General features: G+C 44.8%; 1 protein-coding gene across 1 annotated transcript in view; it reads left to right on the top strand.

Annotated features, from left to right (window-relative positions):
* Positions 1–14,718, top strand: part of TMEM40 (transmembrane protein 40) — a 50,583-nt gene that overhangs the window by 24,241 nt on the left and 11,624 nt on the right. The window contains exons 3-4 of the mRNA XM_037139334.2: positions 11,746–11,826; positions 12,461–12,592. Of these exons, the coding sequence (XP_036995229.2) occupies positions 11,746–11,826; positions 12,461–12,592 (213 nt within the window). The remainder of the gene's footprint in view (positions 1–11,745; positions 11,827–12,460; positions 12,593–14,718) is intronic.

The raw sequence follows: 14,718 nt of genomic DNA, 5'->3' as shown, positions 1-14,718 counted from the left end.
TTATTTACTTTTTCAATTACAGGTTACTTTCAATATTGTTTTGTATTGGTTTCGGTTGTATAGCATAGTAGTTAGATAATCATATACTTTATAAAGTGTTCTGCCCGATATTTTTAGTACCCATATGACACCATACATAGTTATCATAACATTATTGATTCTATTCCTTATGCTGTACTTTACATTCCCATGACTGTTTTGTAACTTCCAATTTGTCCATCTTTTTACTTTTAGTCTGTGTGTGTACAATTGTGAATCACTCATAAGCTATATATATATATACATGTATATCTTGTTTTCTTCCCCACTCAGCCACCCTATCTCTTTTGATTAGCACATTTAACCCATTACATTTAAAGTAATTATTGATAGGTATGTAGTTATTGTCATTTTATTCATATTTTTTGTCTTTTTTCTTCTTAGTCCTAAAGAAGTTCCTTCAACATTTCTGTAATACTGGTTTAGTGGCGATGAATACCTTTAGCTTTTTCTCTTCTAGGAAGCTCTTTATATGTCTTTTGATTCCAAAGGATAGCCTCACTCCGCAGAGTAATCTTGGTTGTAGGTTATCATTTTTCATCACTTTGAATATTTCCTGCCAATCCCTTCTGGCCTGCAAAGTTTCTGTTGAGAAATTATCTGGTAGTCTTATGGGAGCTCCCTTGTACATAACTGCTTTCTCTTGCTACTTTTATGATTCTATCTTTGATTTTAATCTTTGGCATTTTAATTATGATGTGTCTTGGTGTGGTCCTCTTTGGGTTCATCTTATTTGGGACTCTGTGCTTCATGGACTTGTATGTCTATTTCCTTCATCAAATTAGGGAAATTTTCAGTCATTATTTCTTCAAACAGGTTTTCAGTACTTGCTATCTGTCTTCTCCTTCTGATACCCCTATGATGTGAATGTTGTTATGTGTAATGTTGTCCCAGACATCCCTTCAACTACCCTTATTTTTTTTAATTCTCTCTCTCCCTCTTTTTTTTTTTTTGCTGTTTCACTTGGGTGTGTTCAACTACGTTGTCTTCCAAATGACTGATTTAGTTTTATCTGTTTTATCTAATCTGCTTTTGATTCTCTCTAACATAATCTTCATTTCAGTACTTATATTCTTCATTTCTTTTTTCTTTTTTAAATTTTATTGATTATGCCATTACATTTGTTCTATTCCCCCCCTCTGTTCCCCTCCACCCTGCACACCCCTCCCCCATCACCCCCCCTTTAGTTCATGAACACGTGTCTCAAGTTCTTTAGATTCTATATTTCCCATACTATTCTTACCCTCCCCCATCTATTTTCTATCTACTGTCTATGCTACTTATTTTCTGTACCTTCTCCCCCCTTCTCCTTCTCCCACTCCCCTGTTGCTAACCCTCCATGTGATCTTCATTTCTATGGTTCTGCTCCTGATCTAGCTGTCCTCTTAATTTGCTTTTGTTTTAGGTGTGGTTCTTAATAACTGTGTTTGCTGTCCTTTCACTGGTCATCTTTTTATCTTCTTTTTCTTAGGTAAGTCCCTTTAACATTTCATATAATAAGGGCTTGGTGATGATGAACTCCTTGAATTTGACCTTATCTGAGAAGCACTTTATCTGTCCTTCCATTCTAAATGAAAACTTTGCTGGATAGAACAATCTTGGATGTAGGTCTTTGGTTTTCATGAGTTGGAATACTTCTTTCCAGCCCCTTCTTGCCTGTAAGGTCTCTTTTGAGAAATCCGCTGGCAGTCTGATGGGAACTCCTTTGTAGGTGACTGTCCCCTTATCTCTTGCTGCTTCTAGGATTCTCTCCTTCATTTTAATCTTGGCTAATGTAACGATGATGTGCCTTGGTGTGTCCCTTCTTGGGTCCAACTTCTTTGGGACTCTCTGAGCTTCCTGGATTTCCTGGAAGTCTATTTCCTTTGCCAGAATGGGGAAGTTCTCTTTTATTATTTGTTCAAATAAGTTTTCCACTTGTGACTGTTTCTCTTCCCCTTCTGGTACCCCTATAATTTGGATGTTGGAGCGTTTAAAGATGTCCTGGAGGTTCCTAAGCCTCTCCTCATTTTTTTGAACTCTTGTTTCTTCATATTTTTCTGTTTGGTCATTTTTTCCTTTATTCTGGTCTGCTCCCTTGATTTGGGTCCCAGTTTCCTTTCCATTACTATTGGTTTCCTGTGCATTACCATTCATTTCAATTAGTTTAGCCTTCATATGTTCCTCTAATTTGTGGCTAAAATCAACGAGTTCTGTGAGCATCCTGATCACCAGTGTTTTGAACTGTGCATCTGAAAGTTTGGCTATTTCTTCTTTGCTTAGATTTATTGGCTCTGGGGCTCTGAGTTGTTCTTGAGCCATGTTTTGATCTGTCCACACCTGTTACATATGAGGAGAGGCGCCTTAAGTGTTCACCAGGGTGGGGCAACCCAGGTTGCTGGTTTGTGATGCTGTATTTGGGGGCGGGGTCAGAGAGGGAGCAATGGTGGTCCTCTTCACTCGCTTGCCCCCGCCTGCTTATCTGAGTGCGAATGTGTGAGGCCACCACCCTGCACCGGCCTCCGGGGCCTGCAAGATCTATCTCAACGCTCGCCTCTTCACTGGTTTATCTGCCTCCAAATGCACAACTGACTGCAGCCAGCTGCGCCTCTTCCCTGGGTTCCACCCGTAGCTAGCCCGTACCTGGGATCCACACCCTCCGCTGCCTGTGCACTGCCCTGGGTCGGGGGATCTTTTGCCCGACCCGCTCCACTGCTGGCTTTGCCCCTCTCACCGGTTTAGCTGAGTGGTTCGTTATTTTCGGACTCCGTATTCGATTTTCTGTGTGGTTTGGTTGCGTTTATTGTTGTTAAAACTTTATTGTTTTTAGATTTGGTTGTGCGAGGACGCAAAGTGTTCCCACCTACGCCTCCATCTTGGCAGAAGTCATATTCTTTATTTCTTACTGGCCCTTTTGTATAGTTTCTACCTCTTTGTGTAAGTTCTCACTGAGTTCATTTATTCTTTTACTAAGTCATTGAACATCCTTATCACCAGTGCTTTGAACTCTGGCAGATTGCTTTCCTCTACTTTGTTTAGTTCTCTTTCTGGAGTTTTGATCTATTCTTTCATCTGGGACATGTTTCTTTGTTTCCTCATTTTGGCAGCCTCTCCATGTTTGTTTCTATGTATTAGGTAGAGCTCCTGTTCTCAGTCTTGGCTGGGTTGCTTTATGTGCCCAAGCTGTACATAATCATCTTCTTTGATGATTGAGTGGATAAATCTTGAAGGCCTTCATCAGAGAGAAGCATTAGTCTCCTAGAATGTCACAGTTAGAAGGCTCTTGTAGAGTGCAGCCCAACTTCTATTTATAGGGAAACTGAAGCCCAGCAATACAGCAGTATGTATGGAGGAGGAAGCTGGAGGCAGGCAAGCTTACTTTTAGACTATTGTAACACACGAGGGAGAGGTTCTGGAGGTCTGAGTGGACCACACTCTACTTAGCATGTGGTATCCTTGTTAATAGCAGAAATTTCCCTAAGCCACACCCTACCCCTAACCTTGCTCCTAATATTAGAGCCCCTGAAAGATGACCTCCAGAGGAGAGATTCCTGGGAATTGACACTATCAACAGTGTTCCTGGGGAAATCAGGTCATTAGCCAAATTTGAGAAACACTGGGCATGGGAAAGGGGAGGGGAAAGTCTTACTTATTAAGTGCTAGTATTCTAGGCTAGTTATAGGCACAATATCATTTAATCCCCACAACACTCTGGGGGGTAGATATTAATACCCTATTTAATGGATGAGAAACTGGGCCTAAGAGGAGATAGGCAGCTAAGGGGCTGGGATAAGAACATAGCTATGACCAGCCACAAAGCCCTCACTCACAGAGTCTTTTGGGAGGGACATAATGGGAGCTGAGAAACCAAACCCTCTTGAAGGGGAAATAGGCAAGCTTGGGATTTAACTGACTGGGGAGGAAGGAGTCATGGCATTCTTCCTGCCTCCTTCCTGCCTTTGGAGTTTAGGGTCCCAGGATAATGGTAGAGTCGAAGAAGGAACCTGGTTTAGGGAGGAAGATGTTAAACATCTGGGACCCAAGCTGTGGCAGGCATGGGGGTTAGAGACTGCAGTGGGCCAAGTAATAGCCCCCCAAGGTGTAATCATCCCTGGAAACTGTGATTATGATAGATTATATTGCCAAAGAGAATTAAAGTTGCAGATGGAATTAAGATTATTCATCAGCTGGCCTTAACATAAGGAGATGATCCTGGATGATCTGGGTGAGCCCAATGTAATCACAAGGATCTTTAAAAGTGGAAGATGGAGGCAGAAGTTTGAGGTCTTGACCTCAAATGGGAGGACTTGACCTGACATCATCAGCTTTGAAGGTGGAAGAAGGGGCCACAAGCCAAAGGATGTGAGTGGCCTCTAGAAGCTAGAAAAAGCAAGGAAAATGAAGGATAAGGAGGGGGATGAGGGGAAAGGTGGGGAGAGAAGGAGAGAAAGGAGAAGAAATGAAAACAGCAGCAAGGAAACAGATTTTACCCCAGAGACTTCAGAAAGAAAGACAGCCCTGTTGATGCTTTGATTTTAGCCCAGTGAGATCACTGTTGAACTTCTAACCTATAGAACTATGAGACACTCAGTTTGTGTTGTTTTAAGCCTCTAAGTTTGTGGGAATTGTTGCAGAAGCAATAGAAAACCAGTGAGGAGCTGAACCAGCTCTAACATGCTCTTTGCCCTCAACAAGGATAAAAGTCTCTAGGGCAAGATCTTCAGGGCAACTGCTGCTTAGGTGGTTACAGGAAGGGGGATGAAGGAACTGACAGTGGAAGTCTCTCACCCAGCTTGGAGATGAGACGCAACCTCGTATGGAGGACTTTGGAGGCCCTGCCCATGTCTTGCCCTGGAGGTTGCAATGAAACCTGTGGACCCCTTTGTCCCCAGCCCTGCTTTACTCTGCCTAGAATTTCAGAGGCTTCCCCACATATTAGTCTCAACTAACATGCTTTGGTTGCAAGTAACAGAAACTACCTCAGGCTACCAAAAAAAAAAAAAAAAAGGACTTTCTTGGGAGGACATGGGGGTCCCACAGAAGAGAGGGAGCTGCTGAGGAACCAGACTGTAGCACAGACAGTGGTCAGGGACTGAAACAAGAAGACAGCCCCTTCAGCAGCAGACCAGTGTAGGCTGATTTCAGGCTTTATGTCACACATGTCACAAGTCATATCCCTGAGAGGGACAGGCTGATGGTCTAACCAGGGTGAAGGGCAGGGACCCCTCCAGAATTTCCATATCAAAGAAGCATGAGGAGGGGGTGCCATTGATTTGGGGGATATTTGCCCTAAATCTGTGTCTGCATGTTTGGGGTGCATTCTTGTTTGGGAGGCTTGGGAATCTGGAGGAGATTCTCGGGGCTCTAACTTGCCCCTGTGGTGTAATCACCAGAAGAAGGGAGCTTTGACACAAGGTGGGCAAAAACAACAAGTGCCCACCTCTCTGTCAGCTCTGTTCCCCTCCCAGCTGCTGTTTCCGCTTCCCGCACCCCCCACCCAGTTCCTGCCCTGGGCTTGTTGAACTGAACTGGCCCTGCATTTGTATGCTCCTCACAGTGCACTTGCAGGAAAATTTGACCATTAGCCTGGCATTCAAGGCCCAGGACTATCTCCCCAGCCTCAGGGGGCTCCTACCCTTTCAACTGCCCACTGCCACCCATCCCCCCCACTACATCTTTCTCTCACTCTACCTTATGCAACCTGTTGAAATCCAACTCAGCTTTATTTGCCTCAGCCCCTCCTCCAGGAAGGGATACCAGGGAAAGATAAGCAGCCCTCGAATCAAGAGACAGTGTTTTAGAGCCAGCCTTGCCCTTGAGTTGCTATGTGACCTCGTGCAAGTTCTTCTATTTCTAGGCCTCAGTTTTTCCATCTGTAAAATAAGACAATAATCCCGACCCTGCCTTCCCCCTGGTTAGCATGAGGATCAAGTGAGCTGGGCAGGGAAAGTGTTGTGAGACTATGATGGCTCAGTGTCTCCTAATAGTCCTTCTGCCCTGGGCCCAGGCCCTTGTGACAGCAGGAGCTTAGGAAATTGGGCTGAACTGAAGGGGAAATCCAGTTTAGCAAGACCTGTGGGTACAGAGTCCCTGGCACCACCAGTGACTCACCAGGGCGGGACTTTATGGAGAAAAGTACTAAAAAGTTAGTCCATTTTCCTGGGGAATCAGTCTCAAATGAGAGACTACCCGAAAGGGGGGGCCCTAGAGGGCTCTAACCAGGGCTAGGGATGAGGCTTTTCTGTCAGGGCAGGGGTTGGATTTGGGCCCATCTGGAAGCTGGGAGAACTTGAACAAGTCACTTTGTCTACCTAAACCTTGTTTTTTCCCTGCATAAAATCAGTAAGACTTGCACAGACGAAAGAAGATCGCAGGGAATGTGCCATGTTCCTTTTCCTCTTTGTGCTTTCTTCTTCACTTCTCTGTCAACTCCCTGTGGTCCATCTTGGCTCAAAGTCATATGTGTTGAACTTGAGCTTTTACCTTTTTATTTTTTTAATGTGAGGATTTATTTACCTCTTAAATATGTTATTGTTTATATTATTACAGTTGTCCCAACTTTTCCCCTTTTGCCCCCCTTCACCCACTCTGCCCCCTATTTCCACTGCCAGTCCCGTCACCATTGTCCATGTCCATGAGTCATGCGTGTATTGAACTTGAGCTTTTAGAAGCCCCTCCCAGCCGTCCCTCTTCTGGTGCCTGATGTTACATCATTAGCACTCTGTCCTTTGTGTTAAGTGTTGCCTTGCACACTGATCCTTGGTTTTAAACTGTAAAAATTCTATTTATACTTTCTCATAGCAGAAATATGGGTGAAGGAGGGGTGGGGCAAGGATAGGTCCTACCAGGTCCCCTCTCCTGATGGATCAGCGTGCTGAAGAACTACCCCAGGAAGTGCCTTGGCTATGAGGACACTTGCTCAGGGCTCCACCAGTGGCAAAATATATGCTGAGCCAGCATCATTTGCATAACACTGCCATTACTGCCTCTTTCCTGGTAAAGATGACAGGGGCCTGGGAAGCGGTCCTAGCTTCAGTCCTTCTAGCCCCCAGTGTGGACTGAACAGCTTTCTTTGTTCAGCCAACTTACTAGCTCTGTGGCTCTGGTCAAGTCTCTCAGCCTCTCTGTGTCTCAGTGTGCTTTACAAAATGAGCACAACCACAGTGAGCCCTTCCAGCGTTGTGGAGAGAGGCATGTATGAGTTAATACATGTAACATGCTTAGGTCATTGCCTGGAGGATAGTAAGCACTTATTTGTTATTGTCATCATCATCGCCATCATCATCATTTTTTCTTTCTGTCTGGCCCTGGGCAGGGTTCAGTGACACATAGATAAGTCAGCCTCAGTCCCTAGCCTTGGCCATGTTCATGATCTAGTGGAAAAGACACATCGTGGGTGTGTCAGACCCTCTGCTGAGTGCTGGGCACAGATCCGAAGGTGAATAGGAGTGGTGGCTTCTGGAGGTGCCCTACCTTGAAGAAGAGGAGTCTGGTACAAGGCAGAGTTGACTAATGCTCAGGAGAGTGATGTGCTGAGGGATGGGGTAGGGGTGTAATCTGGGCCTCCCCACATCCCATTTTTCCTTAAAGCTGTTTCCTGCCAGCTGTTTCCCATGTGGGCCATGGCCCCTTGCCTTTGTACCTTTGCATGTTGTTCCCTCTGCCCTTCCTACTCACTCCCTGCCTCCCCTCCTTCAGGAAACTTCCCCGACTGACTCTGGTCTGATTTGGCCCCTGGTTCCCAACATCCCCCAGGTCTACCTTGAAATTCTTTGAGGGAAGGGCTGCAACTTGTTCACCACAGTATCCCAGTGCCAGCATACAATTGGTGCTCAATTAATGTAGGAATGTAAGAGAGGGAATGTGTTTCAGTCAGAACTGTGTTCAGATACAAATGCCAAAACTTCTGATCATAGAGTATTAAATAAAATGAGGTTCATTTTTCTCAAATAACAAAAACTCAGGCAGCTGCTGGCAAGGGCTTGGTAGTCAACAACAGCTCTATATTTGCTTTGGCTTTTCCTCTAGGTCACAAAATGGCCCCTGTAGCTCCTGCCATTACATTAGTGTTCAGGGGAGGAAGGAGAGACAAGGCACAGCACCGGCCCTGCTGCCCTCCTCTGTCAGGAGAAGCGGAACTATTCCCAAACCCTGACAAATTTCTGCTAACTTTTCACTAGCTGAAAATGGGTCACATGGCCACCCCCAGCTACAAGAAAGGCCAGAAAAACAAGTATCTAACTGGAGCTGGAAGAACGAATTGCAGCTTTGTCACCAGGAAGGAGTCCAAGGGTGGCGGGTGGAGAAGAGCTAATGGAGTGCGGGTCAGGAAGGAGGGTGCTGGTTAGGCAACAAGCACAGGCCTTCATGAAGACAGTGTCATTTGAATTGTGCCTACCAGGTCAGATACAATTGTGACAATAGGAAAAATAGCCTGGATGGAAGTCCGGAGACCTGAGAATGCTGTGTGTGGCCAGGGACTGCCCAGTGATCTAGACAGGTAGGGTGGGAAAGAGAGAGGACCAGTTGGGTGAACTTCTGGTGTACTTGGCATCAGCCAGAAGCTCTCCTTCCCCAATATGTGCTGTAAATCCCTTCCTCCACTCTACCTGAAATTCCACCATTAGAGGTAATCTCAGCCAGGAAATATGTACTAGGCATCTGCTCTGTACAAAGAGTTCTTTTCAAAACATAGATATGCCCTGGAGGCTTATGGTTATCAGTCATTCATACCTGAATATTAATCAGTTTCCTTTGCTAGTGACTACCTAATGCCTAGCTGAAATCTGCCTTGCAAAATGGGAATTTTTATTCTAGAAAGAGGGTAATAGGAGATGGGGGATAAGCAGGGCTGGACCTGGACACCAAATGTCTGAGGGTAATAGGAGGCCTGGAAAAAAGACAAAACTCACATTTTCCAAGGCTGCTAAGGGCAGGCACTGGCCCTCTTTCCTCCCTAACCCTCTGCCATCACTAGTTCACAATGGTGATAAAAAGAGCTTAGAGATGGGGACTGCCCCATCCAAAGTCCTCCCATGCACAGGTGACAGAGTGGGGTTGGACCCTGGTCAGTCTGACCCCCAAGCACACGCTCTTGCCGCTGCACAGATTCTGTCTCTTTGCTCCCACCCTGCCCCAGGTCTTAATAATGGCCATCATCTCAGCTGGCATTTGTTCAACACTTGCTCTGTACCAAGCATTGTTTTAAGTGCTTCATGTGTTTTAATTCACGCTGTTTTCACAACAATACTAGGAGGTAAGCACTAATATTGTCTCCATTTTACAGATGAGGAAGCTGAGGCACAGCAAGAGGTTCAGTAACATGCTCACTCCCATAGCTGGAAGTGGCAGATAGGATTCTAACCCAGCTGGTCTGACTCTGAGACATCAGGGAAAGATACTGCCTTGTGAGGGTCTTGTGGTGGGTTAAGACTAGATTCTCTGCTAAAACAAAACAACCCAAACTCATAGGTGCAGAGAACAGATAGGTGGTTGCCAGGGGGTGGGGGGTAGGCAAAAATGGATGAAGGGGTCCAAAGGTACACACTTCCAGTTATAAAATAAGTCAGTCCTGGGGATATAAAGTACAGCATGGTGACTGCCATTGTGTATTTGAAAGTTGCTAAGAGAAGGATCTTAAAAATGATCATCAAAGAAAAAATGTTTTGTAACTATGTGTGGCAATTGATGGATGTTAGCTAGACTTATTATGGTGATCATTTTGCAATGTATACAAATACCAAATTATTATGTTGCGTACATGAAACAAATATGTTATGTGCCAGTTATGCCTTTGTGTCTGTTTTACACACATGCACGCACACACACACACACACACACACACAGTTCTGGGGATCAAAGTCCAAAATCAGGGCTGAGCTCCCTCCAGTGAATCTGGAAGAGAATCCGTTGCCGGCCTTCTCCATCTGCTGGAGCTGCATTCCTTGCATTCTTTGGCTCTCGGCCTTTTCTTCCATCTTCAAAGCCAGCAGGGGAACATCTTGCTTCAATCATATTGCCTACTTTTCTGTCTGTCAAGAAAACATTTTAACAATATAAAAATTTTTTATAACCAGTACATTGTCTAGACCAGTGGTGCTCAAGTGGGTGTGATCTTTGTCCCCGGGGGACATTCCACATCCATTCCAAGGAGGCCCAACTCCACGGTGGCCTTGGAGCACTTTCCCGTCTCAGACCAGCATTTTGGGTCACATTAACTAGAGCATGGGTTCTGGGTCTGAACTTGTGCGGGTCATTTCATGTCTTTGAGTGTCAGTTCTCTCCTCTGTAAAATGGGAATAATAGAACTTACCTTGCAGGGTTATCGTGAGGGTCACATGAGGCAATCTTTTGGGAAATTTTTTTTTTCTAGAAACTGCAGTTCAGCTATGAGGGGTACTTAATCACTTCCTGTCTGACTGGTTTGTGATCGAGCTCAGCTGGAATTATAGACACATAGCCCTTTGGAAAATCATTAAGTGCTATACTGATGTAAGGTGGCATGTTACATTTTTAAGTAATGAAAAATTACTGGTTATTTTATTATAACAATAACAAAGTAAAAATAAGAAACTAAAAACAGGCATAATACCACCACTTATGGTGATGATTTTGCAATGCATACAAATCCCAAATCATTATGTTACATACATGAAACTACTATAATGTTATACACCAATTATACCTTTGTGTATGTTTTAAACACACACACAGTGTGTGAGAACCACTCACTGTGTTTTGATAGAGTTCAAAACCTCGGTCTGTGATTTGATACAGCTCCAGCGACTATTGTTTCCTTGGACCACCACCGATGCCCTCCAACTACCCCCAAAATTATTTTAAAGCAAGTCTCAGACATTATATAATTTTATCAAATGAATACAACCTTGATATAAATATCACACCTAAGCCCTGACTGGTGTGACCCTGTTGGTTGGGCATTGTCCCACAAAGCAAAGGGTCACAGGTGTGATCCCTGGTCAGGGCACAGGCCTGGGCTGCAGGCCGGGTCCCCTGTTGGGGAACATGTGAGAGGCAACTGATCGATGTTTCTCTCCCTCTCTTTCTCCCTCCCTTCCCCTCTCTCTAAGAATAAATAAATGAAGTATTTTAAATTAAAAAAATCACACATAAAAAAATACTAGCAGAGGATGTTCATAATGGGGAAGCTGGGCAAGTTTGGGGATGGGAGGTGTATGGGAGATCTATACCTTCCACTCAACTTTACTGTGAACCTAAAACTGCTCTAAAAACTAAGCGCTTTTTTAAGTAAGTACCGTAAAAAGTAAGTGCCGTAATTTTTGGACTATAAGACACACCTAGGTTTTAGAGGAGAAAATAGGGGAAAATTTTTGAAGCAAAAAATGTGGTAAAATATTTATAACTTATGACCCTGCTCCACTGCCGCCCTCCACACCCCCCCCACAGCGAGCCAGGTAAGCTACATTCAGACTATAAGATACACACCCCCTTTTCTCCCAAATGTGGGAGTGTGTCTTATAGTCCGAAAAATGCAGGTAAGTTCTTATATCGTCAAAAGATTATTATTCAAATTTCCCTAATTGTATATTTCTTTTTGTAAATTATTCTTCTTATATCTTTTTAAATTGGGTGTTTTTTCTCTTCTGATTTATGTGCCAAGCTCTTCGTATATTAAGGATATTAACTGCTTGTTATTGATTATTAGTTACTTGTGATATTAATTACTTGCTATCGTTATTCCTCCAGGGAAGGCCATGGAGACTGCAGGATCCTCCTCCCAGACTCAAGACCACAGTCGAGTTCATGGGAATACAGAAGAAACAGACCGTATGTCTGCCTTCTCCGACCCTCTGGGCAAAGCCGTGTGGGAGGTGGAATCTAGCAGTGGGTAGAACCGAAGAAATCGCTGCTTAGCTCATGTGGCACAATGGCTCAAGTCACAGCTGAAACCTGTAGAAAAGAAGTGATTTTACACACATGCACACACATATATGTGCTTGGTCCGGTCTGTCCTCTAGCACTTTCTGGCTGTGGGAACCCTTAGTTGCTCCCCAAATCTCTGAGTCTCTGCAGGCTTGGACCATCACTAGGGAGGGGCCCCAGAAGGTGAGGAGGGTCCCGTGTAGTGCTGTAATAGGAGATAGGAAGGTTTAGGGCTTAATCTGATCCTACCTCCCCTAAAATTTACAGAGAATTCTAAGTTGGCAACTACTTATTCAGTCTGGTGGCCTTGGGGCAGGACAGGGACCTTAAAAGCCCCTCTCTGAGTTCTGTATTCAGAGAAATTTCTGCCTTGGGCCTGCCTAGAGCCAGGGTCTTCTTGAGAGGTTTGGAAAGAGTATCCTGGAGAAACCAGCCCCTCCTGGCTCCCCAAGTCCAGACAGACCTCTGAGGAGGCCTTGGTGGTCTCTGGGGTGGGAAGGGGGGGAAGCACTCATCCTTGTCCCTGTGTTCCTCCCAGATGGAGAGACAGATTTCCACAAGCAAGATGGGGAGGCCGGAACCTTTTCTCAAAAACAACATAAGAGAGACAAGTCTTCCTCCTCCTCTTCCTCCTCTTCCTCTTCCTCCTCATCATCTTCCTCTGCCTCAGGTATAGCAAAGATTTAAATATACATGTATATATAATCTTATATTATCCAGGAAAATCTTTACATGGGAAAACCATTCCCCATAATCTCTCACCTTCATACTTCAGCTCTGTTTTTCCTTATACCCTTCCAGGGCCCATCTATCTGTACGCATAACATATACACAGTTATAACTAACCATGTAGACAATTTTGTCCACGGTTTAAAAGCTTTTGTTCTCTTCTCCACATTTGGCCCTGTTATTTTATAATATCTTTCCAACTACTCTTCATGCCTTCTGAATAACCCCTCAAGGGGCTGCATCTCATGTGAAGTGACAAGGTTTCCCGGGTGCTCTGGTGCCAGAGTCAGTATGTCTGTCCGTTCAAGCAGCCTGCCGGGGTTCAAATGCTTCCTTCACCACTAACTAGCTATGTGTCCCTGGGTAAATTGCTCAACCCTGTAGGCCTTGAGGTCCTAATTTCTCCGATGGGGATGGTAACAAAAGTTGTCACCTCATAGGACTCTCGAGGGGATAACACGTGTAAAGTCTCAGCACCCAGCACACAGTAAAAACTCAAAAGAGATATGTTACAGTTAAGATCCAGCCCCGCCTCACCACATGAGTTTATCACACTCATGAGCATCCTTGCCCCAAAGCTTTTTAAATTCTTCATACAAATCACGTCCTAAGTGTTGTTTTCTCACCAGTACTTCAGTGGGTTTAGAGGAAGGAGCATCTCTGTTTGGGTCTCGATTACAAATTTCCACATTATTCTCTAATAAACAGCAGAGTATTCTCTCACTTTTATTCTTTTGATTCAAAATGTACAGCTGACTTTATAGCAGCACCAGCAGCAGCAGCAGCAACATCATAGCCAGAATGTATTGAGGACTGACTATGGGCCAGTTACTGTTCCAAGCACCATAATAACTCAATTAATTCTCGCAGCAACCCATTGAGGAGGAAAATATTATTGTGATCATTTTACAGGTGAGGAAACTGAGGCACAGAGGTTAACTGACCTGCTGGGACAGGGCTCAGCAACCAACCTGGGATTCCCCGGAGGTCTTTCTGGGACTGGGGCACCTAACCGCTCCTCAACCAGAGCTCCTGATCTGTCATACACAGTGGGCCTGGCTCTGAGGTTTTATTTGATGAAAGTGATCTTAGGCCAAATTTTTAAGATGCTTGCGAAGCCCTGGTTCCCTAGCATCATGTCCTCATGTTGCAAATGATGAGATTTAGACTCAAGGCCACAAAAATCCATGCTTATTTCAGCAGACAGGAGAGAGAGAGTGGTTAGTGTGTCCACTGAGTCTGTGTGTAGCCAGTGTCCATATGGGCAAAGGAAACCACTGCCCTTATTAAAAAGCAGACAGACCCGCCCACTGTGAGGCTGAAGGGCCTCTGGGGGAAGAAGGGCCTCCAGGTGCAGGGGGACTCAGTCCTTTTGTTTCTCCTCCATGGTGGGAGGGTATATTCTGTCTTCTGTTTCTGGTTGACCCTTAGGGGGTGCTGCTCCCGCACTAATGTTGTCCCCTAAGAGTTGGCATAAAGCACTTCCCTCTTGTCGCCACAGCACACATGGGATTGGCTGTGGTTAGCAAAACTGAACACCAAGTGAAAGCAACAGGAAAATAAACACAGAAGCGTAGAGACAGACTGATATTCAGAACCCTGTTGTCTGATCCACAATGACTGGCCTATTGCTGGAACTGCGCATTCTTTAGGCTCAGATGGTGACCTCAGGGCCCCAAGCCCGGGCGTCTCACTGCAGCCCCCAGTCTTCCTCCACATGTGGGACCCTAACTCATAGTCCAGTAGTCGGCACTGCTCTTCCTACACCTTCTTGTTCTTAATGTGTACTATTATTATTATTATTATTATTATTATTATTTAAACATCAGTGTGTGGTTGCCTCTCACATGACCCCCACTGGGGACCCAGCCTGCAACCCAGGCATGTGCCCTGATTGGGAATCCAACCGGCAACCCCTTAGTTCACAGCCTGCACTCAATCCACTGAGCTACACCAGCCAGGGCTATACCCTATTATTTTTAATTAAAACATTTTATTGTGAGAGATTACTCATAGGCACATTGTATAAAATGTGGAACATATAAAGAACTAGAAAGAAGAAAAATC

Source organism: Artibeus jamaicensis, unplaced genomic scaffold (genome assembly GCF_021234435.1).
Source record: "Artibeus jamaicensis isolate MK-2021 breed Jamaican fruit bat unplaced genomic scaffold, CSHL_Jam_final contig_519, whole genome shotgun sequence".
Lineage (NCBI taxonomy): Eukaryota > Metazoa > Chordata > Mammalia > Chiroptera > Phyllostomidae > Artibeus > Artibeus jamaicensis.
The sequence above is the reverse complement of the archived record's forward strand: the minus strand, read 5'-3'. Positions and strand labels throughout refer to the sequence as shown.